The 26,344-nt window shown below is 43.4% G+C and overlaps 1 protein-coding gene across 1 annotated transcript in view; it reads right to left on the bottom strand.

Annotated features, from left to right (window-relative positions):
- Positions 1-26,344, bottom strand: part of TNRC6A (trinucleotide repeat containing adaptor 6A) — a 42,118-nt gene that overhangs the window by 3,021 nt on the left and 12,753 nt on the right. The window contains 15 exon segments of the mRNA XM_080353644.1: positions 240-398; positions 1,831-1,962; positions 4,658-4,868; positions 5,129-5,206; positions 5,317-5,445; positions 5,648-5,785; positions 6,448-6,590; positions 7,619-7,670; positions 7,916-7,996; positions 8,302-8,477; positions 8,641-8,805; positions 9,606-10,049; positions 11,955-12,191; positions 14,774-14,821; positions 18,863-19,201. Coding sequence (XP_080209770.1) covers positions 240-398; positions 1,831-1,962; positions 4,658-4,868; positions 5,129-5,206; positions 5,317-5,445; positions 5,648-5,785; positions 6,448-6,590; positions 7,619-7,670; positions 7,916-7,996; positions 8,302-8,477; positions 8,641-8,805; positions 9,606-10,049; positions 11,955-12,191; positions 14,774-14,821; positions 18,863-19,201 — 2,532 coding nt within the window.

The raw sequence follows: 26,344 nt of genomic DNA, 5'->3' as shown, positions 1-26,344 counted from the left end.
AACAACTGAAACTCCAACACCTTTTAAGCATTTCATTTACTCAATTTAGTCTTCATTTCACTTCATTCACTTCATTTCTAGTTTTTCTGGTCCCGTCTCACCAGGGTAAAATCTCAAAACAGGGCAATGTACTTTGTGCATTGAAACTACTGCTCTCGATTTCAGTCTGCTAAGAACGCGGCCTCGGTGCTCTGTGCTGTGTCCCTGTCCCCGCGCAGGTGACGAGCGCGGGGCTGTACCTGGTGGCCAGTTGACACTGCTAGAGCCATTGGGCGATTTGGCACGGGACCAGCCATCCCCAATGGATCCAGGAGGGCTGGCTGGTGAATTACTGCTGTTCAGAAAGTCGTAGGGAACAAACGGAGACTCTTCCAGCCTAAAACCACTTGAAATAGCACCTAGTAGAAAAGAAAAAAAAAAAGTCATTAAATATTTTGCATAGCATATTTTTATATATCTATATGGAAACATGCTCTTGTAAAGCATTCATACTGTCCCCTTATGATCTCAAGTTATACAGAAGTCACACAGGATTATATAATCTAAAATGAAATGTCTCTGAATAATTCAGGAGAAAACCCTAAGAATAATCTTTTAATCTTAAGTAAAATATTAATTCAAGAGGGTAAGAGCATTCTGTGAAAGCACAGCTGGGTAACAGGGGTAGTGAATCTATTCCATAATGGGAGGGCTTGTGAGCTACTGCAAAACTCTGTAAATTCTACTCAGATTCCTGGAAGGAGGGGGCACGGGGGATGGAAAAAACAAATCCCTGTAGGCAGAGCAAGGAAGGAAAGCACCGTACAGAATCAATTTGATTCTGTTCAAGTCCTGTAAGGAAAAATTCAAAAAGTTACTAGACAGCAAAGCCAAAGATATTCTACATTTCCAAGGGAATGACTTTTACTAGTGATCCCATGCAATATGGAGTTCAAATAATTAAATTGCTAACACTCTTCAGAAAACATCGCCCCCCGCTGGAGTAACCCCTGCTCTGACCTGCACTCATCTGCACCACCAGCGGAGGTTCCCAGTGCAGTACAGGACAGATCCACTAGATGCTTAAGGCAGCAACTTATTTCACAGTACTAAACCAGCTGACAACTCTAAAAATATCCAAACAATCTGAAGACTGAACAGTAACAGGAGACTAGAGACATTCTATAACTATCTTTAGAAACAGAACCTTTGTGCCATAGACTCAGATTTTTACTGGATGAGATTTCAAGCAACTGAAACAGTTGAAATGTCATATGAGTCCTGATTACTAGAGTGAAATACAAAGAAACCAAGCCCACCTACACTAAAACTACGTACAGCAATGGTCTTAGTCTATCCCTTCTAAGCTCTCCCCACTTTTAGGATGCAAACGTACACATTCATAACCAAAACCTGCAATTAAACATGTTGAATGTGACCAGAACGTGTGCACACCGAGGTAAATCCCCCCCAAATCACCTTAAGGCCAGAAGGGTGGGGGGAAAGAAAACTACAAAATCTAAAGCTTTTGGTTTAAAAGTATATGAAGCATTCCAATCCAGACCAAGGTAAACTTAGTGGCAGCAGTCACACTTAAAGAAAAGTTTGGTTAAAAAGGAATCCTGCACAATGCTTCTACTAAATCTGGTCACAAGATCACTTAAGGACATTCAAAGAACAGCCATGGGCTGTGTACAAGGTGAGTCAAGTTCAGCACAACACGAACTCTGACAGCCAAAGGCACCACAGTCGTTACAACTACAGACCTAAATACAGCAAACCGTTTTATACCCGTAACGTGAAAATCTGATGGGTAATGTCAAATGCTACTTAGTGACGTGTTCAACATACCATGTTTGCTGGAGTTTTGATCTAACGATGTGTTCACAGAAATGCTGTCTACTGTAGTCCATTTCCTCAACCGAGATTGTGGCTCTTTAATACTGTTCATATCCATGTTTACATTCAAGTTTGAGTTCATTCCTAAAAACATACAGACCTTATGAAACACAGACTCAATGTTTTTCTTCTGCTAATTACCACTATTGCCCTAATAAACATTTAAGAGCATATTACTATGGTTATTTCATGCTTCTAAGTCTGTTTTTGAGAAACATTCTAGCATTGAATACAGTGAACTTACTACAGACAGCAGCTAAGCTAAGCGATGCAAAGCGCTCCGAGCTCTCAGCTGATTCTTCATGCAGAAATGTCAGTAGGAGCCACTGAGGAAGCCAGAGAAACAAAAGTGTTCTTCTAATGGGCCCCCCCACTTCTAATGGGACCCCCAAAGCTGCTCTATCACTCCCTCCTCAGCTGGGCAGGGGAGAGAAAGTATCACAAAAGGCTTGTGTGCTGAGATAGGGACAGGGAGATCACTCGGCAATTACCGTCGTGGGCAAAACAGACTCAACTTGGGGTAAATTCATTTAACTTATTTCAAATCAAATCAGAGTAGGGCAATAAGAAATAAAAACTAAATCTTAAAACATCTTCCCCCACCCCTTGCTTCTTCCTGGGTTGAACTTCACTCCGATTTTTCTACCTCCTCCCAAGCAGCGCAGGGGGACAGGACCGGGGTTGTGGTCAGTTCACCATGTTGCCTTTGCTGCTCTTTCCTCCTCACACTCCTCCCCCACCCCAGCATGGGGTCCCGCCCACGGGAGACAGTTCTGCAAGAACTTCTCCACGTGGGTCCTTCCATGGCCTGCAGTTCTTCACAAACTGCTCCAGCGTGGGTCCCTTCCGCAGGTCACAGCCTCCTTCGGGCATCTCCTGCTCCCCGTGGGCCTCCATGGGCTACAGGGCTCAATTCTTCACTAAAGGGTGAAGACACTCCAGCAATCTACTATTTCTACCCTTAAGCTTTTATTTGTTGACTGCATGTGGCTCCAGTTGCTCATATCACTACCCGGCTGCCCCGGGATAGCTGCTTTTCTCCCTAGCAGCTGGTATGGTGCTGTGTTCTGGGCTGAGGATTAGGAAACAGGGATGCTGTAGTCAGCTGGATGCTGAGCTGCTTCCACAGCGTCAAGGCCTTTTCTGCTGCTCACCCCTTCAGGGAGGAAGCTGGGGGTGCACAAGGAGCCGGGAGGAGACACGGGACAGCTGACCCCACCTGAGCCCAGGGACACGTAACACTCCGTATGTGAGCAGGGGGAGTGGGCAGGGGCTGCTGCTCAGACACTGCCTGGGCACCAGTTAGCAGGTGGGAAGCCATTGCATTGCCTTGTATATTCATTATTATGATTATTTTCCCTTCCTTTTCTATCCTATTAAACCTCCTGTATCTCAGTATGTGAGTTTGACTTCTTCCCGCTCCTCTCCTCATGCCTGGGAGAGAGCGCAGGGCTGCGTGGCACGGAGCAAAACACAGCATCACCCCAAAGGGATCCCCGAGGATCCTCATGGACACTGCAGCTGATTCCTGAGGGATCTCAAAGCCATCTTACATGCACTGCAGATTCCTGAAATGTGGCAACGATTAAGACGAGAAAGCAGCTATTTAACAGTACACAACAATTATACTCAAGAAATGAAACAGAAAGGAACCCAATGTAGGCAGGACGCAATTACTCAGCAGGAAGTTTGGTGAGAAAGTTAAATATTCCTTTCATTAGGCCTCACATAACGTCTCTAATAGCTAAACGAACTCCATGTGTACAGCTTGCCCTTGGAATGGATGCAGCTGGTAGATCCCAACACTGAGCAGCAGCAGAAGCTCCTCAGCAGCAGCCTGGAGGCAGGACTGGCCACAGCACAAGCCCCGGGTGGCACATGCAGCACAGCACGGCCTGTCCCCATGGACACCCGCCTGCAGCACACGGGGAGCAGCAGCGGCTCCATCGCACAGGCTTTGCTACAAAGGGCAGTGAGGATGCAAAGGAAATCAGCCCAACGGAAAGGACCCGATTAGAATAACATAGAAGAAAAGCAAACTGAAGAGGAGGAAAAAAAAACAGGGATAGGGAACAAGAGGAAAATGGTAAACAGTTGTAGTAAGTGTAAGGCAGCATTAAAAAGGGACCTAAAGTAAGGAGAAAATATACAAGCCTGGAATTTCTGAAGTAGAAATTGGACAGAAGCCTGGAAATGTAGGGAGAAAGAAACAGGAGATGTTTGTATTTATGAACATTCAGACCTTTTGCCTGAAATGAGACAACCATTCTTTAAAAATGCAGAGCTACAAGTTTTCTCTCCTAGACAAAACCACTAAAAGGGAAATAAACATTTTGTTCTACCTATGCAATTCCAGACTCATTGAAAAAATTTTTAAAATCCAAAGAAATGAGATCACACAAATGGATTCTTTGTATGGATTCTACTTCTAAAAGTCCTTTAGCTCCAGGAATCATAACTGCAAAAGGACTTTGTGTCATCCTTGGAGACCCAGAAGATAAAAAATAAATAAAACGAGACAGACCTTCTTCAAAAATGGAAAGTATTTTGCACCGAAATACAGTCAACTTCTGGGAATGAACTACTTGTGAAAAAAGTTCTTTGGTGAACAAAGGTTACTGGTTAAGCCCCAGAAGGAATTACTACTTCCACTAAAATCATAAGTGCTACCAGGATTACAATCAGTATTGTTTTCAGAGGAGGCAGGAGACATGAAAAGAAACGCAGTGTGTCACACAAGCACTCAGTGACTGTATGAAATGAGCACGGAGACACCCACCTATCGGGAAGCTGCTGAACGCGTTTATTGGTGATGGCCCTTTCTGCAGCTCAGGAGTAGCGTGGGGGATGACGTTCTCGAGGAAAGATTTCATGGAGGGTTGGTGGAGTGACTGCTGTTGAGAGGGTGGAGTTTGCTGCTTCATTAACAGGTTTGGATCGAGCTGACGGGACTGTTGCATCATCTGTTGCTGCATACTAAGAGATCGACCCTTAAAAAACCAGAGCAGTTACACTATAAATAAGCAAAAGCTTTTCCACATTTAAAGAAAGATAATGAAGCACATTTCTGGGTTCCACACAGCCGAGCACAGCAAAACCCCAGCATTAAGCTAAGTCACTCCGTTAAACTTGCCAAAACCCCATTCACTCTCGCACACTTCAATACAATTTGTAACAAGAAATGCGGCTCAGGAAGAAAATCAGTTTTTGAGGATAGTTTGAAAAGTTAATAATAAACATGTTTCTTTACCTGCTGCTCCTGCTGTTGACGACCACCAGAAGGCATGCTTCTTTGATTCTGCGCTTTTTGCTGCTGAGCCAACAACCGCTACGAGACAGTGTTTTGTGGTGGTTTTTTTTAAGAACAGTTTATAGCTGACGTAAGTCTCTACTTAGACTTTCAAACACAACACAGGGTGACTGGCTTTGTTAGCTTACCTGTAACTGGGAGATCTGAGAAAGCTGGTTTAACTGGGACAGTTGATTCAACATGGCTACCTGTTGTGGGCCAAAAAGTGGGCTCAGGCCACCGTTGTTTGGTGCATACTTCAGTAATGATACTGGAACCTGCAAAATGGACCAGTTAGACCAGATGTAGAATATCTTAACCTCCTGTTGAAAGTTACCTTGTTTCTGAAACACCGACAAAGCCAAATATGTTTTCAAATATTTACAGAGTTAAGTATCAGCAACAACAATAAGCAAACTGCAATTTTCTGAAGCAGTGTTTTGGTAGTTTATACATAGAATGTTCTATATAGTCAATTACCTGAGGGGACAGTAATGGAGGAGGCACTTGAGCACGTGGATTAGGCTGAGATGAATTAAGAGGTTGTGCTGGAGGCTGCTGCATGCTCCTGGGCTGTGCTGCTATGTTACCAACACCAAACATACTGGGATTGCCATTCTGGGGAGAGGACGCACAGTTAGTGACAATGAACCTCTTGTGCTGCTTCTCCCACACCCCTAACATTTGAATTAGAAATTAAACACATATCAAACACATCGGTAGCTAGGATGTTAAATCAAAAGGTATTAAATGCTGTCAAGTAACATGCCAAGGATATGCACACAGCCTTACCTGTCTAACAGAATTCAAGTTTTGCATACCCAGCCCTGCTAGGGAGCCAAGGGCTTGGTTAGGTAGTGCATTATTTGAAGGGGGAAGCTTCATGTTTTGATTGGACATAAACTGCATGTTTTGGGACTCGTCTGCTACAATGCCATCCTGGTGGGACAGACAAACCGAGGCGCAACAACCAGTCAGCAAGCAAGCAGAGGGAGAAACCATGGCCGGGCACAGAAGGGAAGAGTCACAGGACAGTCCAGCACCAGCAGGAAACAGGCAGAAAACAAAAGAGATCAGGTTAGTTATTTGCAAACGGGCTGCAGAAAGTGCTACTATTATATATCAGTATGTTAAAAAGAACAAAGTATATCTTAGGGATTAACAAGAAAGCCCTAACTTTCCTCTCCACTCAACGCAGAAAGGTGAGGAGCAGACAGTAACTACTAAGAATGCAGAGTTAAGGGAGGTCAAAAGTGTCCACCACCAAGACACCCACTGACCTTATCAAAGTAAGGACTGCGATCCATGGAAGACTCTTTGGAAATCTGAGGACGAGAACCGGGGCCTTTTCCAACCACACGATTGTAATCTCCAACGCCCAGGCCATGCTTATCCATCTCCATCCGCTTGTCTTGCAATAACCCTATGAGAGGCAAGAGATGCGACTACAACACTGCAGGGTGATTAACTTTTCCAAAACCAGTGCTTAGGAAGGGCTGACCTAGTGCTGCTCTCGAGCTACATACTAACAAAAGAAAACATCCTTTTATAATATAAGAAAACATCAGTTCAGCTTTAAACTATCTGGGCTTTACTGAAAAGGGAAAGGAAACACTACAAATCGATGGCTACAGACAACTTAAAACTTGGAATCAGCCAAGCGTCACCAGATTTTGCTAAGCTTCACCAAACGTTATTCTCAGTTTTCCCTTAAAAACAAGAAAGTATAATTGTTTAAACTTGAGTTTCCAGTTGTGAATGCAACTCTTATTTTTAGCAGCAATAAGCATTGTCTTTGCTTTGAAGTAGTATCAAACTACAATAAAAACTGCAATGCTACAATTACTTTTAATTAAGTACCCTATCGTTATAATCTATTGTTATTAATGTATTCAAGAATTATACTGTTTTTTATTAGCTAGAGGAATCACAAAACTCAACAGATTCAAATAAAGCTAAAACTGCTCACAAATAATTTTATACTCAGGTTTAAACATTTCTAAAGTAATTGTTCAGTATTAATTCAGTTCTTAGAACTGAAAATGTGTTTCCAAGAATGAACCATGACGACCAAGTGTGGTATTGGGAAAGTTTCTGTGTATGTTTGGTGAAGGTATCCAGAAGGCAATCTAGACACTCACACTGCAGAAACCAACCCACCCACCCTGCAAACATTCTGTCACGTCAGCTTAATACATAAGCTCAGCTTGATTTCGGGATAATATTACTAGAACAACAAGACGATTCAGGTGTGTAGCATTACTCACACGCACTATTTTTTCTCTCTACAAGGGTATTTCTTTTCTTTAGTGAAAAGTATATTTAACTATATATAGCTATAACTATATATATTATATACAGTTTTGAAAAAGCAATTTACAGAAGGAATTAAACTAAAAGAGAGACTGGAAAGGAAAGCAATAAAGCCCAGCTAGGTTCTCCTGTTCTTACCTCCAGACATGTCCATCTTATTGCTCTGTATGGTTTCTTCTGGTGATTCTCTCTGAAGTAATAAGTAATAAAATGAATCATCATTATTTAATAACAATATTTTTAAAAGTTAAACCAAAGAGATTCATATATACTATTTCAATTCAACCTAATTCAATTCAAGGAAAAAAATCAAGACAAGTCAGATGCTGTTTTGAAGCATTTTCTCTCTTTTGCAGTTACCCCACTGAACACCCCTGGTGCATTCTAACCAGCACTCCAAGGCAGTGGTAAAGCCAGGTGAAGGGAAATACTTACTGAGAAACTGAGATTCGTGAATTGCTTAATGAATGGATTGATCCATGTTTCATCTTGCTTATTTCCACCTTTCATTATTCCCTTAAAAATAGAAAGGAACTCCTGTGATACTCAGAAGATGTTTACCACCTACTGCTTAAATTACATCATAAAATGTTATGAATGAAGATTAAAGCTTAACGGTACTTGGTGCAGCAATCTGTTCTGACTTCACTTTTAGAAGTGACAACAGTGCAAAAATCTTGACTCAACCTCCTCTGGGGATTATTTTACCAACCAGGAGAGCAGGAGCGCTCAGGAACCTCGCTGCTGCTTTTTATTTTCTCCTCTCCATGGCCAACTTGCATTCTTAGGTTCAGACCTGACATCTCACAGGCCAGAATTACCTTTGTGGGCATTTTTTTCATATATGGTGGCCAATTCAAAGATGGGTTAGCTTCTTGTGAAGAACTGCTGTTCCACATTCCAATCTCTACATCCTCCTCTTCCTCCCAGCTGGTCTGACGACTGCCCGTCAGCTGCATATCATCTCCACACCAACTATCTTGCATAGATTTAGGCCCTGGGTGGGAAAAAAATCCAGCATGTTAACATTTCAGTAGGAACTGACTGCTCTTAACACACAAGTTAGCTTTATGTTAACTTCAAGATAAAAAAGACCTCAAAAAGTAAAGCTTCTGGAGCAGTATTTCACTATCCTCCAAGCTGGCACAGGACTCACTCACCGGGTTTATTTGGAGCCTGTTGCCCCAAAGCAGCATTTCCCCAGCCAGAGGTGCCGGCGGCGTCACCGATGGGCTCTCCCCAGCTGGTGCCGGTGTCCATGGGCTTTCCCCACGCAGAAGTCCCATTATCTACAGTAGTGGCTGGAGCAGGAGGCTCTCCCCAACCTTTGTAGAGCAGTACAAGTTACTGGCAGGTTTTTAAACAGCATTTAAAAAGCTATCTATCTAAAGAGACTCAAGTATTTGCCTTTTCTAGACCCATAACATACAATAAAAAGCATATTAGTACACATTTACATTCTGCGTGAAAGTAATTATTACAACAGCAAGCTGTTGTATTGACACCCCTCACCCCAAATACAAGTTGCATATGCAAAGAATTACATTCTGATGCCAACACAAATTTCTAAGATACTAAGTTCCTACAAGCTGCTCATTTAAGCTACTCCTCTTTGCAGCTGAAAAAGAGACAGACCACAAACCACTTCCTGAACACCATGTGAGCTGCTCTGCATCATTATTCAGGGCTCTCAAACTGCAAGATCAGAAAGCCTGATCCTGAGTCCGTATCAACCATCATCCTCCACCTGCCCACAGCAGCCTAGCACTGGTTTGGGAGGGCTCTTTGGCAACGTTAAGTTTTAATTGTTTTAGAACCTAATGATGAAAAATACTTTTGTTCTTCAGATACTACTTGAAATAATTTCTCTGTGTTCCCACACCCCAGAATTCAAGTAGAGCTGTCTAGTCTTTATTACTCAAGCTATTCTAAACTGTAACAGATCTTTCCATCTGCATAAAAATATGAGGTATCTATGAGCACTGCTGTTACTTTTTTACAAATAAAACCAGTACTTCACTGGCACTTTCCACTTTGAAACTAAATTACTGTTATATGAAGCAAGAACAAAATAACTGTTTTACAATTATCAAAAGATTCCAATTTGCATAAAAGCAAGTCTTACCAGAACCCGAACTGCTCTCCTTGCTAGACATGGCACTTGAAGACAGTAGCTGCTGATGTACCTGTGCTTGCTGGTCTGAACTGCTGCTACTGTTTGGTACATTTTTATTCCACATATTCACATTTTTGTAGTTGTATTTGCTTGGATCACCCCAAGCAGAAGTTCCATCATCAATTTCCATTTTCCGGCGGATGGATTCGGGGGACGGCTCCTCCCAGCCGGTGGGTTCCTCCTCCTTGGCTGGTGCTGGCATGGGCCCCCCCAGCCAGCCGGAGCCCGGGGCTTTGGTGCTGGCAGCCGGAGCTCCCCAGGAGCCAACGTCGGGTTTGTTCCATTCTGGAGAGTTGATTGGCTTGGACGAATCCCCCCAGCCCTGAGGCTGATTAGGTTTAGGAGGGTCTCCCCAGCCCTGGTTCTGATTAGACTTTGCAGGCTCATCCCATCCTGAAGAATTATTTGGGTTTGTATTATTACCTCCCCAAGTGACAGAATTTGATTTACCTGGCTCATTCCAACCAGATACTGATCTGTCACTGTCACTACCTCCCGAACTGGATTTCTTAGCCTCACCCCAATGGTTACTTCGTGAGTTTTCGCCCCAGCTATCACCGGCAGAAACTGCCCAACCCTGGCTGGCCTTTTGTCCGTCTCCCCATCCCTGTTTGATCTTCTGAGCGTCATTCCAAGACGACTTCTCCTCTTTGCCACTTCCCCATGATTGATTGCTCTTGACCATTACTGTAGCAGCAGAATCTTCCTCCCACCCCCCTTGGCTGTTTGACCCTTTGGAGTCTCCCCACCTTGTAGCAGACTTTGGATCTCCCCACCCTGATACAGATGAGGTATCGTTATTATTAGGGCTAGGTCTATCCACACACCCCCCTGAGCTGGAAGTCTGTGTCACAGAGCCCCCCCAGGCCTCTGTCCCATTGTCAGTTTTCCTTTCCCCCCTCGGTGACGTTTCGGTATCCCAGGCAGTGTTCTGTTTGATTGGAGTCTGTCCCCAACCAGAGTTGGAAAGGACACGTGGATCTAAGTCAGTTCTGTTCACTATGCTTTGGAGTAACGTATGCTGGTCAACTTTCCTTCTCTCCCGACTCTGTCCTTCTGTAGTTACTCTGTCTTCATGGCATCCAGTGCTCTCCGAACTACCTTCACTGTCCCCCGTACCTGTTTTGGCCCACGCGCTGCTCTGCTCAGTGACCTGAGAAGCAGCAGAACTCTGGCTGTTGAGCTCATCCTCCTCAGCAGATTTCCACCCATTTGTAAACTTCCTGCTGTTGCCATTCACACCTTCGCTGGAATGCTGATTAGGGGGCAGTTTACTCCATTCCCCGTTTGAAATGGTGGTACCAGCGTTCTGGGCAGGGTTGCCCCATCCTCTCCTACTCCCACCAGCACTGGCCCCATTTCCAGCTCCCCAAGGCACGTTCGGGGAGCTGCCTGGCCCTGCCTCCCACACTCCTCCTCCTTTATTCCCGTTCATTGGAAAGGTAGTGCTGCCAGGCCCGCTCATGCCCGGCTGCATTAGAGTTGCATTCACAGTGTCACCATTAGCTTGGCTGTTTGGGCCTGAACATTTGTCTCCAGAGTAATTAGAACCATAGGCACCCCATGTAGTACCGTAAGAGCCACCATTTTTCGCCTCACCGTTGCTAAGATGAGAAATGGAAGTGCCATTTGTAACTGGAGAGGCCTGAATCTGAGAATGATTCATTGTGCTCACACGCCAGGCCCCATGCCCTGTATTATTAGGCAGTTCGTTAATCTGCACTGAACCAGCAGAGTTTGGTAAACTAGAGGTCATAAAGTTAGTAGTGTTATTTGGTCCATTCATTTCAGTGTTAAGGTTTTGAGGTTGCCCACTGAATGAAACCTTCCTTGTACCATTTACTTCAGAATCACAATTTTCCTGAAGGCTTCCCCAGGAACCATGGGCTGAACCACCCACTTTTGAGTTAATACTCTGGCTATTCGCTATCTGACCTATGGTACTGCACGGAATACTTGTGCCAGCGCTACCACCCACAGACCCTTTCAGGGCATGTCCATTGTTCTCCAGTACAGGCCAGGCACCATGGTTGCCATTTGAATTCAAAGTGCTTGGATTTAACCCTCCATTTGATGAAGAGTTTATGGTGCCCCAAGCATTCATTCTATTGTTGCTACTTTCAGATTTGCTGTCAGGAGCATCCACAGAAACTTGACATGTGCTTATTATGGTTCCATGGGATAAACCCCACGGCCCATTAATACTTCCATTGCCCACATTATTGCTGTTGCTACCAACCACAAACTTATTTTGAGAACCGTGTCCAATGCCATTTCGAATGCCATCATTGTCACCACCTGTGCTCCCTGAAGCCATGATAACGAGGTTTCTCTCTGAGCCAGAGCTAGAGGCAGAGTCAGTGTCCATACATTCTGAAGTCAGCTCTGGGTCACTGCCCGTGATTGATGGCCATGCTTCTTTGTCAGAGCCATCTACAATAACTTTGTCCCAGTTTGTGCTGGAGTCGCTATTTGAAGAGACTGGTCCCCAGTGGGAATTTTCATAATGGGATCCTAGAGCACTGTGGTTCAGATCTAAAGAGAAGAAGGAAAGTCCAAGAGCATTCTTATAAATTTAATATTATTACTTCATTAAACAGAAGAGGTAAAATAGTCTCAAGATACTAAGGTGAGGATTATTTTGCTTATTTTAACACTAGGGTCACTGAAGATGCCAGAGAAAGCTTCCGAGTACAGACGTTGAGAACACGTGTCACCCATACCACTTACACCAGCACAGACAGCCGCACTCACAACAGCATGATGAACCGCTCCTAGAGGTACACTTTTAAAAAATACTCTATAGCACCATATACAAAGTATTTTGTAAAAACATACACATGAAAACCTAATATACTATATAAAATCAAAGACATTCCGAAAAGCAGAAATCTAACCAGGATATTCAACCAACCTAGCAGTACCAATTGCTGTATGACAACAGCCAGAGAAATGCACACACCCACAAACCCATTAAAATACATGACATGTATTCTAAGTACAAGCTATTTAAGACACTATGTTTTATACAACAACAATCGGATAAAAAACCCACACGATCAATATGAAGTTCAGCTCCCGCAGAAGTACAGATTAAGCGCAGTAGCTGAACTGGTACTTCTCATTTTCATTTATATGAGAACTACTGTTTCTTTTTCAATAAATAAGCTGATCATGTCTGGGAGTCAAGAAGCCGTACATCCTAATTCACTTATAAACATTTCATAGTTAAATACAGGCTCCGAGGAGTATTTGCTACAAAAGAAGTACTATCAATTTTCATCTCCTATGTCTGAAGCCTCACTGCAGAGAACTCCCCCGCAACCGTTCCATCAAAACACAGCCAGACAGTTGCAACACAAGATGAGGCTGTGGAAGTGTGAAGCATGTGAAAAATAGTAATGAAGCTGGCAACAGAACACAAGTACAAAATGCCAGTGAAGTGTTTTCGCTCAGTATTTGCCTGAGCTGAAAGAATAACCACACTAGTATACGCTCGATGGCTGGGTACACAGCAAACTGCACCGCTCTGCCCATTAAAACACATGGGGTTTCAACAAAAGAAAATGTAGACTTTTCTTTGTAACATTCCCTTTTTTTGCCTCTACTTTGAATATTCAAAATATATGTACCTAGAGAAAAGAGAACGGAGGTTTTATAGCTCCTGCTCACTCCTAGAGGATTTTACAGCACATTCCTTACATCAGACTGGAAGATGCAGTTGCTTTGACCAAACACCTTCATGAAATTGTACCTGTTCGCTTTAACAGACAGAGCTAACAGTGACAAAACGCTACAATTACCAACACTTAGGAACTGATAAACAGCTGTTACTGTGGATAGTTTACTGAGTATTACACTGATGCACAACTAGTTCTGGTCTATTTTTAATCAATATCAGTTTTATTCAGGCTCCAGTGATAAAGAATCAAGCCAAACACCCTGCCTGAAGAGCAGCGGCTTGGAGCAGCCCAGAGCAGGAACAGCCACTGCAATGGGGGAGCGGGGGGAGCTGGAGAGAGCTGAAGGAATTGGGGTTCAATCGGAACCATGACATGAGAAACAAGGATGGGGGGAGCTGGAAAGAGCTGAAGGAATTGAGGTTCAGTCAGAACCACAACACAAGAAAGAGTTTGTAAGAGCAGATACACAAACAGCACATAATGACTAATTTCCAGTCATCCAGGATTTTACCTGGTTACATACAAAACTGCCCTGACTAACAATCTTTTTCTTAGACACAAAAGCATGTGAGTGATTTCCAGTATGAGCTGCTGTTCTGAAATATTCCTGTCTGCATCTCCACAACCCATGAACTTCTGAAAGTACAGAAATACTAAATACACAAGGTATTATCTCTGTTTTCTCATACCTGGCAGATACCACAAGAACACTCTCAACACTGAAAATGTACAGTTGACAACATCCTACAAGTGGTTCACTGCAAAACCAGCCAGGAACAGCCTGCAGTGCTGCTCTTGGTTTTCTTCCAAACACTATTTAGAAGCTGCAACTGAACTTTTGCTGCTTAAATCCCGGACAAAAAAAACACTTACACAAACCTGAGTTTCTTACAGTTCAGTAATCTGCTAGGATCTTTTTAGTAATTTAGAATTTAATAATCTAACGCTTTCTAGCTATGAGCTACCTCTGCAGGAAATGTTTGCAGGAACCTGTATGTATTGTCTACAGTAGTTTGTTTTAAAGAATCATTACATGGTTTAAATTAAATAGTAGGACTGAGAACCATAAATGAAGAAATGCCTGAATCTTGACCCCCCATCTCCTTTTCCAGTTTCAGTACATACTGGTACCCACAGAACTGTCAACACTGTACCTGCCCAATTAACTGTACCTTTGGTCCTTAGGAAAAAATGCTTCTTTTGTGGTATGAATTCTGATGCATTTTTGAAAATTAAAAACAATTAACTAAATGTAATATGTAATGGCACAGAGCAAGTATACTTAAGTCATTCACACAACACATGCTACTGAAGAACATAAGGCAAAGAATAAAACTATTAATTAAAAAAAATAAAATCAGACAAAGTTGCGTGAAACACGTAACTACTACAAACACCCACAGTACGAACCAAGGTGAGATTTAAATAGCTAACCTGACTGGTTAGGGGAGTGGCTCACCAAGTCCCGAATGGGAGGCATGCCTACAAAAAAAAAAAAAGCAAGAAAATTACAGAAGTGTTACTGCAGTAAAGTGGCCCCTTGAGAACAGTCCCCAGAGCCCCTGGGCGGCCCTGCTGGAAAGGGCTCCAGGAGCCGGCTGGAACCAGGGGGTGAGCGTGGGGTGACCATGGGGTGAGCAGCAGTTCGGAGCTGCCTCTCCCATGCCGTGGGAACAAGCACAGACAGCAAATCCAGCTTGCACAGCGATTTATCAGCCATTTGGCTGCTTTTACTAAGTATTTCCAGTACTAGTTAGTTTTCATCCATTTGGCATTTAATTATCCAATTTAACATGTCCTTAATTTTAGAAGTTTGATTTATATAAAATAAGATGAAGACTTTCTAATAATGGAAATCAAAACCAGCTAAGTTTTCACTGTACTAACGTAGAACTTCAGAGGTCAGCCCTGAAACTTAAACAAGTTCCTGTAACTCATCTGACTGGCACACTTTCTCCAGCTGAGAGTCATTCTTTTGCCAGGTGATTTAGCAAACAGAAATAATGAAGTATGGTCCAGCTCTGACTGAACCTCAGCGTGCGATAACAAACTTCCACTGACAACTCCTGTATTGCTTCTGCCTCTTCAGTGTCCTATAGGCAGCACATGGAACCAAAGTGCAGGTTTCAAATTCACTCATTTTACAGATGGAGACCATCGCTGTTACCTTTAAGGCCATGTTTCCTGAATAAAATCAACCTCTGCCCCTCCTAGCTGCAAATCCCACCTGCTCACTCCTTCCCTTGCTCCTGTAATAACCAAGAAAAAACCCTGAAGGTACAGGAAGAACCTTTTGTTTCCTGAGGCTCCGGTTGTACCATGGTTTTGAGGATCAAGCCCCCGCGCCGAAGGGGGAACCCTGGGCTGGGACTGACGGAGGAGTCCTCTCCTCACTGGCCACAGCTGGGAGCAGGTAGTGCTGCCAAATATTGCAGTTCACCGTGTAAATTATTTCGTTGTGGAATAAGCACCTGGCCATTCTGATGTGTTACAAAGCACAGGGGGAAACAAACGCACCAAGGCAGCACTCCGGAGGTTCCTTTCACCTAAAGTTTAGACATGGCGGAAAATCTCAATAAAACAACTGAATTTGGTATGAAAATATTCTGATAAAGAGCTACTTATGTCAATTTCTTAAAATAACCAGCTTGGCACAAGACTCTGTCTGTTTCAAAAGTACTACATGGCCTGAGCTTCACTGATGTGTCTTTATTAAAAAGATATACCAAATGTCCTAAAAACCAGCAGAAGAAAAACAACCCACAGGTCTACCCCTTCTTAATCTTCTAAAGAAAGTGGGTTAATTTTCAAAACAGAAGACGATTGTCCACACAAAACACAAGAGATTTTTTTTTTCCCCATTGATATAATTCAAAAATTCTCCAATAGTAGAGATTTTAAAAGTACTGTGGGCAGGGCAATGAGAGGAAGACTTTAAATTCAGCAGCACTTGTTTTCCCTGGCTGTTCCAAAGCATCCAGCACCCAGCTGAACCGAGTCTTGAACTGGGACAGATCCTGCTCCAGGGAATGGCAGATACAGCAACTGCAGCTCTTACCCATTCCAGCAATTTTGACTTCAAAATTTCAAGCTCCAGTTTTTCTTTTAGCCCTAAAACACACACCAATCCCAATATCCATTAAATAACGCTTCTAAAAAAGAAGTCAAGTACTTAACAATTTTCAAAGATACTCTGTTAAGGTATAAAATTTGTTAACCCAAATGGCCAGTATAGGGACATTCTTTCACTAGGAAGGGATCTACAGATAAGTCAAATGTACTGAGATTTTTAATTTCAGAGACAACGACAAGGAGAGCGCCCAGAAGCTGCTCTTGGAGGCTACAAGGGGAGCTGGGGAGAGCAAGGCTGGGCCAGCGAACAGGACGATTTCCTTTCAGCTCCAAACAGCCATTAAGTCACCCATGTGCTCCGGACTGAGGTCACCTCCACATCACCTCCCTGGCAGTTCAGCACACAGAATCTTGAAACCAGGACAAAAATCTAGCACTGAGGTATTATTTTCCTTTATGTTATCATCTTACCCACATTTCTCAAAGAACATGACAAACCATCCAAACAAGAAGTTACTGCTGGTTATACTGGAGGGCAGATCTTTCCAGCGCACAGACTCGGGAGCCTCTGGTCCAGCCCAACCAGTGACCTCGGCCAACACAGCCAACAGGGACCCCACAGGGCGCTACAGACAACTCAACCATCTTCTGAAGAAGGAAGGAGCTTTGGCCAACCCTTCTCTTGCCTGAGGGCTCCCAGAACCGTTCAGTCCCCAGCTGGACATGTAGATACGTTATTCAGATAACTCACATATTATTCAAACTGCAGAACTGCTCCTGGTGAAGCTGTTGCCTCTGTAGTGGCAGCACCGCATGGGACACAGTGACATGTCCCAGCTCCAGGACTGGCCACCCCAGCACAAAGTCGGGCAAAACTGGGAAGAACACAACACACAAATGGGAACCCAACCAACTCAATACTGGACTAGCGTTCACAAAAACATTGGAAATGAAGGCCAGTATACTCAAAAAGTCCTCCAGGGACAATTAGGAGGTTTAATAAGTTATAGAAAGAGTAATATTTCTTAAACTAATTTACATGTGATTTTTCATTTAAATCACTACTTGCTACCACACAGCTTGACCAGTAAAGGGCATATGCCGGAGGAAAAGCTTCATCTTAGAAGCAAGAGGGTGTATGAAAGGTTAATCTAAACCTGACTATAGACAAGAAGAAAATTATACAGGTGAAGCAGAACAAGCTAACAAGCCAAACCACGAACTACTTAAAAATCACTTCTTGGAATGGTTTAAGAGTTCCATCAGTACGTTACAAAAATAATACTGGAAAGTAATATCGGAAACATTCCTCCTGGGGCACATGGATGAACTGCTTCCAATGCTTTGATTGTTCACTTCCACCTTCAATACTGCTGCTTCAGGATTCAGTGACCGAACAGCTCCAAATGGAACTAGAACTTGAAATATCAAGGCTACTTTCCGGAAATCTTTTTTTGTAACCGAAGGAGCTCAAAGTCACATCCTTTGTAGTGTATAAAACACTGATTTTGAGAAACTCTGGGAATTCAGTAAAGTTTCAGAAGAAACTATTTGTGGGAACAAGTTACACCCTCACTCCTATGTGCATGTCAAAAAATAAATACAAGTATAAAAATAAGAAAGTACTTGTCTGGTGTATTAAGTGTTAGCATGCACTAACACCAAATCCTTTTGAAAATCTAGATCCCTATAAAAAGAAATCACTTTTTTCCAACCAAAAAGAGACTGCTTATTGTCACCAAAATTTGCTGCACTCCATGCTAGTACAGTCACTGAATGCAAATGATGCACATGTAACACATAAGTTTACTGCTCTTAAAAGGGTACCTGAAGAGAATGTTAAAAAGCCAAAATAATAAAGGATAGCTATACTCAGATAGTAATAGTAATAAAAGTAAAGTTTAATCTATTTTGTAAGACAACCAAACTTCAGGTAGATGAACAAAGAAAAACTTCTGACCTAATAAGAAAAAGCAACTCTGCTGTTCTAAACAAGTTGTACCCGATCTGTATCTCCAGATATGAAGAAAAAAACGAGTCTTTAGATGCTGTTCAGAAGGCTCTGGGAAGAGCCTTCCCTGTGCGACCTATCAAAACCTGATGCAAAAAAGATGCTTTGTACCATGCCCATGCTCAGATCGTTATTTGGATAGGACAGGAAGTTCAGAACACAGGGGTCACACTGGCTTCAACACCCGTCCAGAAACAGACATTCTACTGGGCACCACTGGAACAATGAGCCATCAGGTGTCTACCATGTCAGCACAAAACTTGTACAACAGTGGCTGAAACCCTCCTGCAATGTTTAATATTAAGCTATGACACAGGAAAATATCTCATCATGCTCCAGCTTACACTTAAAATTCAAATAATATTAGCTCAGATATTTCACTGATAATTGAATTTAAACGACTCAATTTTCATGAAAGAAAACAAGGTACCTCCCCTCACCTGGCTGTTTTTTGCTGCTGTTCGGCACTTCTCCGTTGGTCACGGGCTGTTTACTTGTGACAGTGCTGCCTCCCGACTGGCCGTTTAATACTTTAGGAGTCGATCCCAGGTTTGCAGCTATAAGCGGTAACTGCTGCCCTCGTTTCAGAAGCTGTTTCTGTTCCTGGTGTCGAAATCGCGGTGGTACTTCCCGAGGAGGGTATCGAGGCAAAGGCTGCTGCTGGGGGTTGGCTGGGGCCCGCTTGGCATTATTGGTGGTGCTGGTTCCGCTGGAAGTGCCGCTGGAGGGGCCGGGCTGGGGCTGGGACTGGCTGACACTGGCCTTGGCTTGTTCTGGCACTGCCCCCCCCAGAAAGAGAGAGTTGGACAAAGTTATTCAGAAGAACAGCAACTTGAAATACCGAAGACTGAGTCAATATTCTTAGATGTGCTTATATAGGATGTAAAAGCAGCATTTGCTTCTGATTCAAGTTGTAACTCATTCCTCATTAAAAGCTCAATTATCTCATAATCTCACAGCTTTAATGGCACAGGATCTGGAAGCAGAAATATGTCTTGCTATCAATCCTAACAAAGTTATCTCTATTAAAGTATGCGACTACTAACAAGCTTCCTATAGCTTCTCCTGACAAATAAGCACTATGCCAGTTTATTTTGGCATTTAAACTTTATTTAAAAAAATACTGAAGTACTAACAAAAACATCACGACCAAAAAAACTTACTCCAATGGGAAATTTAAGTTTTATGCATAAAGAAAATGTTATGGTCTTGCCCCAAAAGAACAAGAGGTGAACAAGAACACATTGTTAAGACTCGCCTGCTTTATCATCTTTAACATCCAAAGGAAAATATATCAATATCCTTAAGCCAATCTGTTGCCAGCAGGAATAGTTAATGACAGAGGTATCCCCATTCCTAGCTTGGCAGGACTGCACTGGCATTGATCAAATGCCAAACGCACAACTGCAGCTCCACGTTACCACTCGGTCCTGGCAGCACGGCTACTTCAGGGCAAGATGAAGGTCAAATCATTTTCAGAAGTCAACTGTGAGTGAACACACCAAACTCAGATGCTGGATAAAGGGAAACCTGCGACTCCTTCAGCCCCTAGCTCCAGCCCAGGCCACCCCAGTGCAGAGCCGCAGGCCAGGGGCTCAGGAGCAGAACTGGTGAACGGGCTGTCCTGGTGGGATGAGACTGTGAGCCCGAGGGTGCTCCCTGTGCTGCTGCTGCTACCCAAACACCACCACAGCTGCACTCCCAACCCCTTCTCTTCCTCATGTCTTCATGCACTTTTCCAGTTTCTTGGATGAGACCTCCATAAAGCCTATTTACATTTACCATGGAACTGGCTGAGACACCTCAAGACTCGCCTGGGAGCTCCTGCAGCAATGACTGTCCCCTCCGGTCAGGTCACCATCTCTGAAACGAGCAGTTTTAGAAGTTCCTGAAGGGAAACAGCATTCCTGTGCTCCCAGCAAGGGCATAGCTCAGTAATGCTCGGCTCTGGTTCTACACACCAGCCTTCAGTTCCTATACAACTGTATTTATTGTCAAGAACAGTTCTACACATTGGTAGCATCCAAACATCCACAGCCTGAGGGTCCAAGCAGCAGTGCCTTAAACCTCTTCCCTGCCCTGTTCCATTTCAGTTTCCAGCATGTCAGCAGCAGGAATATTGGTCCTGCAGGACTGAAAATGTAGCTCTCTGGAGTTTTAATTTTTTGTTTTGTTTTGTTTAAAGACCATTTTACCATTCACTTTCAGGAACAGATAGATGTAATACAAAATAAACATTAAATGAAAATAAACTCCTTAAAATTCTGTTTAAAGAATCTGTCAGTGCTGCTTATGACTGTTTTTAAAATTTCTGTTATAATACACAGTTACATATTCTGAAAAACACAAACGTGAAGGCCTTTAGAACAAAATCTCCCCTAAAAATCAACAACCGAGTTAGTTGTGTTTTAAAGGAATATTACATTTAGGCTACATAAGAAAAGCAGATAAACTTGGGGACCTGCTTGTTTCACAGGTGGCCAGATAGACATGTCTGACAGAAGGCTGGAGGGGAGAAGGATGAGGAGGAGGATGAGGAAGAGGAGGAGGCCGCACCCTCGGCAGCTCCCCCAGCTTGGACCTCGCGCTCTCCATTTCACACCTGACTGCAGAGGGACAGAATTACAGAGAGGAATGGCCAGGGCATAAGGCAATTTAATGCATGGAGAAGAGGGAATAGACGGTGTTCAAAAGCTATTAGATAAATTGGCAAGTTGATAAAAAAATCACCAATGCCATATCAGATTCCATCAATTTCAGTTGATACCTATATCAAGAGAGTAGGTAATTCTGGTTCCTTGCACAACGTTTTGATGCATACAATGCAAAACCAAATTATGTTCAAAACTGAATTTCACAAATACGAAGTAGTCTTAAACAAATCTACTTACATTTATTCCTTTTAAAATTTTCCTGTTTTAAAAAGAATTTAAAAACCTGAAAATTACTAATCCTTGGGGGTGGCTGCTATTATAGCAAGTAGCTAAGAATTTGTCAACATTTTAATGCGTTAGCACTTAACACATTTTTGTGGTCTAGGAACTGCAACAAGCTTTGAAATAAAAAAAAAAAAGTCATCACATACCTCAGTCTGGGTAACCTACTGCCCAAATGAGAACTTTCTGATCTATCCATGTGCCTCCTGCCTGACACGGATGCTTGTTCCCAGTTAAAGCGATTGTGTCCACAGCGTGTGCTGCCAGCGCCACAGACACCAGCCCGGCCGCAGCAATGGCACCGCAGCCATGGCACCGCTTGGACACACACACACACACACACCCCCCAGCCTGCTATAAACCTATTGAACTGCTTGCTTTGTTTTTCCTGTCAGCTGAAGTGGAAAGCACACCTTGCTTGAAGAGCTTTTTAATCCAGCACCCAGCACACCATCACGTGCTCAATGAGGTTCTGTTTGCCTCCACTACCGGTTCCATCCACACAACCGCCCCTCTCAGAGCAAGTACAATCATTTCTATGACACTACACGGGACATCCAGCGTTGCAGTAGCATGTTTAGGACAGTACCACAATGCGGCTAAACTAACGCTTTACTTTTCTAATTAAAGATACTTCAAGAGAAAGTGCATATTGTAACAGAACCCAATGGAACCACTTCCAGCTTTAAAGAATGCAACTAATAAACCAGGTGTGCCTGCCAAGCCAGCCCCGAAGCTACAGCATGAACAAGACTTCATCAACAGTTTAAGGAAATGGTATTTTTCATGTATTCTATGCATTTATTTCCTTGGCAAAGACGGTAATTCTTTCTACTGTGCTCAGAAAACTGCACAGAAATCTCACCAGACAATACAGTTCTATTAGACAACATGCAGCTGACATTCGTACATTAATTTCAAACTGACATTAATGAGCAGCGCAGAGGAATTCCTTTGCCTTCACTGCCCTAAGTACCACCAACCAAGTTTTAAGCTCCACAATTTATCCTGTCCAACATTTTCTGGCCCACAACTTCTCAGAAGAATAAATAATACATTAATATTCCAACATGGCTACTATAACTTCTAACAGCCCTTAATCATTATCTTAATATTTGTGTTTGTTACAAACAAGTTGCTTGTTTAAGTTTGTTCTGCACAGCAATATTTGATTTTGAATCATATTAAGGCAGAAAGAGAATATTAACAGACTTACAGTTACTTTACTTGACTAGTACTAGCAAGTTTACAGAAATGAATACTAAAAAAGTCAGATTTTAATGAAGAACAAACCTGCTGCAAACCCACAAAGCAGGGGACGGTGCAGTTAAGAGTTTGCAGAGAGATTCCAGAGACAGACGCTTCCAACTGGTGTTGCTGTCCCAGGCTGCAGATTGCACTAGAAAATGGAGGAGCAGCATGGTGTCATTTTACTGCTCCGGAGCTCCCGGAGCGGGGCCGGGGACGCAACTCCCCCACCAGGAAAAAATGGCAGCTGCTTCAGTAACTTTAATGCAGATGGAAAACAGTTTCGCACTCGCCCAAAAATCAGCGTCCCAAGATGAAATGGTCTAGTAAAGCACACAAAGAGCAGCCCCGGGCTGGCATGGCAGCGTTTCCTCGGCTGCTGCTGGAGCCACCTCTTCCAACGGGTGGGGGTCTCTCCTGACCCCCCAGCTGGCAGGGCTGGACGCTGCAGGGCAGGCAGAGCAGCCTGGCGCTCGGCTGACACACGTAAGATGTAGTGCTAGAATTTTCGTGGTGGAAAAATGGCCGCAGCTGTAAGCTCAGCGAGCTGATCTGGAAAATATCTAACTGTTTGCCAATTCATTAACCCCTGCCGATCCGCACAAAGGTGAGCTGTGTGCCATTCCTACGGGTGATTCTAACAGCAAGCATTTCTTGTTCTAGTCACTTTTGCTATTTGTTTTTAAGATTTAAAAGGTAACATAAGGTTTTTTCTGATCAGGAAAAGCACAGTTAGGCAAGTGAAAAGAAAATAAAACAAACAAACTCAAACAACAAAACCCAGAAGAGTTAGTGTAGTGCGTTCAGGCAATTTCGCTTCTCAGAGAAGAAAATGAATAAGAAGTTTCCAAGGTGGGAAATATGAGTCAAAGATTTCAATTCCACACCCAGCTATTTTTAAAGCACTTTCCGCTTCAGTGGCTGATTCAAAGTGGAGTCTGTTCAGCAGCAGAAGTCGCACTTTGTGCCTCCTGCACCGCGGGAGCTCAGCACACGAGTTCAGCTCCAAAGCACAAACCGCTCCCAGTAACTCCCCAGGACCCCATCGCACCCCTAGCTGTGTGAAGGCCTCCTGGGGGGCCACGGACCTACACTACAGTGTGCGAAAAGACACTTCATCTCCTGAGGAAATCCCACCCTGCAGAGCACCCCACGGTTACTGGAGTGAGCACACACTGCAAAACTCAAACATTCTTCTGAAATAGCATTTACTTTAGCGCTTGGCTTATCATCAGCTACTCCTGGCGGCAGCACAGCCTGCAGAGTCCTGTTCTAGGAGAAATTCAGGGTAAACGGATTGATTTGTCTGTCTTTAATAGCACTGGCATTAACCACAGCAAAAATACATATTTTGCCAAGCTAGAAGGAATACCACAACAACTGACAATTCTACAGTATTCTCAACAAATAAGGACTTTCAAATGATACTTGTTTTTTTCCCTAAAATCCCTGGTACAGGAGCGCTTGGCAGGCACTTGTGGATGTACACATCAGTGCTGGGAGCTGCTGCGCTGAGAAACCTCCTCTTAGCAACTAAATAATACATTCATCTCCAACTCCTAAGAACTGCCTCTTTCCTCTTCCAATAAAACCAGATGTATAAAACTAGACAGGTTAGAATATTTGAAATTCACAGGAATGATGTACATGCATTTTTAATGACAATACTACAGTATCAAAATGCTACTCGAACCAGAAGCATTTATATCAGAATCATCTTTGTTACTTCCATTCCCAATCCTGAATAAGGGAAAAAAATCAGCACTACTAACTTCCTCGGAAGGTAATTTCATAATTTTGCATGTACACTGGTAGCTACTTCAGCTGGTACAACAGCAACTTCTGCCTTTGCTAAAACAACATTTTGGAGACAACCTAACTATGCTTAAAACCGAAAAATAACCTCTCTACCCACCCCCACCACTTAACCAGCTACTTTTCTGAAAGAAGGAACATAATTCTGAATTATTTAGAGATCCTATACTATTGTATTTTATCTTCAGCTCATGCACAGAATAAATTATTTAAGACGTTAACGTGATGGAAACTTGGAAACTAATGAAACATTAATTTGCTTCCTGAACACAAGCAGGCAAAACTGTTGAAACAATGAAATCGCTACGTGCAACATAAGCGGCAAATTTTGTTCCTATAGAAACTGCTGCAAAAAGTTTTGTATCCAAATGTCTGTTCTTCAGAAGGATCGTCAGCTTGCGTTCCTCTGACAACTCTCTAAATTCCTGCTCAACTTCTTGAAATACCCTTTCAATAATAACATAACATTGCAGCTGGAACTTAATACTTCCATCAGTAAACATCAGGCCTCCAAGGAGAAAATGAAAAAAAATATAAAAGGCAATATTTACTTTGTCCTTAAAAACAAGGCATTCCTTTCCCTGTGAAGATGCCCATCAGGTAGCTGGAGCAGCACAACTGCTGCCCTCCCATCCTCAGGCTATTTTTAGCCATTTGCTTCTGCAGCCCCAGCCCTGATGTGACGCACGGATGCCAGCGCAGCACAGAACACGGGTCAGGCCTTCCTTCAAAATGGACGTTATTATTTACAGCAAAGTACTAGCTCATTTTCCTTCTTCACTACCTTTTCAGATATATTATGTTACTTCAGAATAAAACCAGACACTTTCTCACGTCTCTAAAGCTGGTATATTACCTTAGAAGCCTTATGGCAGGAATATATGGAAAAAAAACCAAATGCTCAGCCTGCGCTATGCACTGCCTGAAAAATGGTCCTTTAGATAACAAACGCAGAATATTTATTAATTATAATACCCATCCAGCAGTTTAATGAAGTATTCAGTCCTGTGTCTACAGACAACCACCGAACTCCCACTGAGTGCAGTGAGCAGAGTGGGGTTATGGGGGCCAGGAGCTCCAGCCAGCCCAGAGAACCCCCCAGGGCAGCACAGACAGAACTCAAGCTGCTGGCCCTGCCACTGTCACTGTCACTGCTGCTGGTCTTGCCGGCACCTACAGAACGGGGCACTGTCACTGCCACCGTGGCTGCCCCCAAGCCCCGGCTGCTCCCCCAGCCTCACCGCAGCCCCAGGCGCAGAGGCAGAGGGGCCGGGTCCCTGTCCTCCACGTAGCTCCCTTGCACACTGCAAATCTGCTGTTCCTGCTCCATCCATGGCTTGTTTGCTCCATTCAAACACACACAGTACACATGGCACTCCAAGAAACCAGACATGAATATGTCTCCTGATAGCTGGCACTGCAGCCCTTGGCAGGAGAACCTGCCTCCTCCATTTCCACCACACGCCAACCACGATGAACCTTGCAACGCGCCTCCAGCCATGGACACTTCCAATTGTCTCTTTGCTTCCTCCCCAGCGCAGTTCATCCTCCACCATCTTACTGCCTTCATGCCAGAACAGCACTTCAAACACTTGATTTTCCACCAGTAACTGTGTCTCTGCCAAGCAGGGCTTCCTAGCTCCTGTTCCTACCACTTCACAAGTACCAAATTAAACCAAATGTGCCCCAAACCCAGAGATCCAGCAAACACTCCACAGGATAACTTATGCAATTATTATCCACTTCTCAATCAGCAGGTTACAAACTAGAATTAAAAAGAAAGTGAAAAGAATTTTTTTTTCCCCTTTATAGAAGCCAGTATAAACCCCACAAACATTTCAAATAACCGCAGCGTTCCCAGCCTGCCACCAAACAGTGAAATTACAGCTTTCACATGCTGTCAATTTGATCATCATCTTGTGA

This window comes from Nesoenas mayeri (assembly GCF_963082525.1).
Source record: "Nesoenas mayeri genome assembly, chromosome: 15".
Taxonomy (NCBI): Eukaryota; Metazoa; Chordata; class Aves; order Columbiformes; family Columbidae; genus Nesoenas; species Nesoenas mayeri.
Note: the sequence above shows the minus strand (reverse complement) of the source record. Positions and strands in the feature narration are given on the sequence as shown.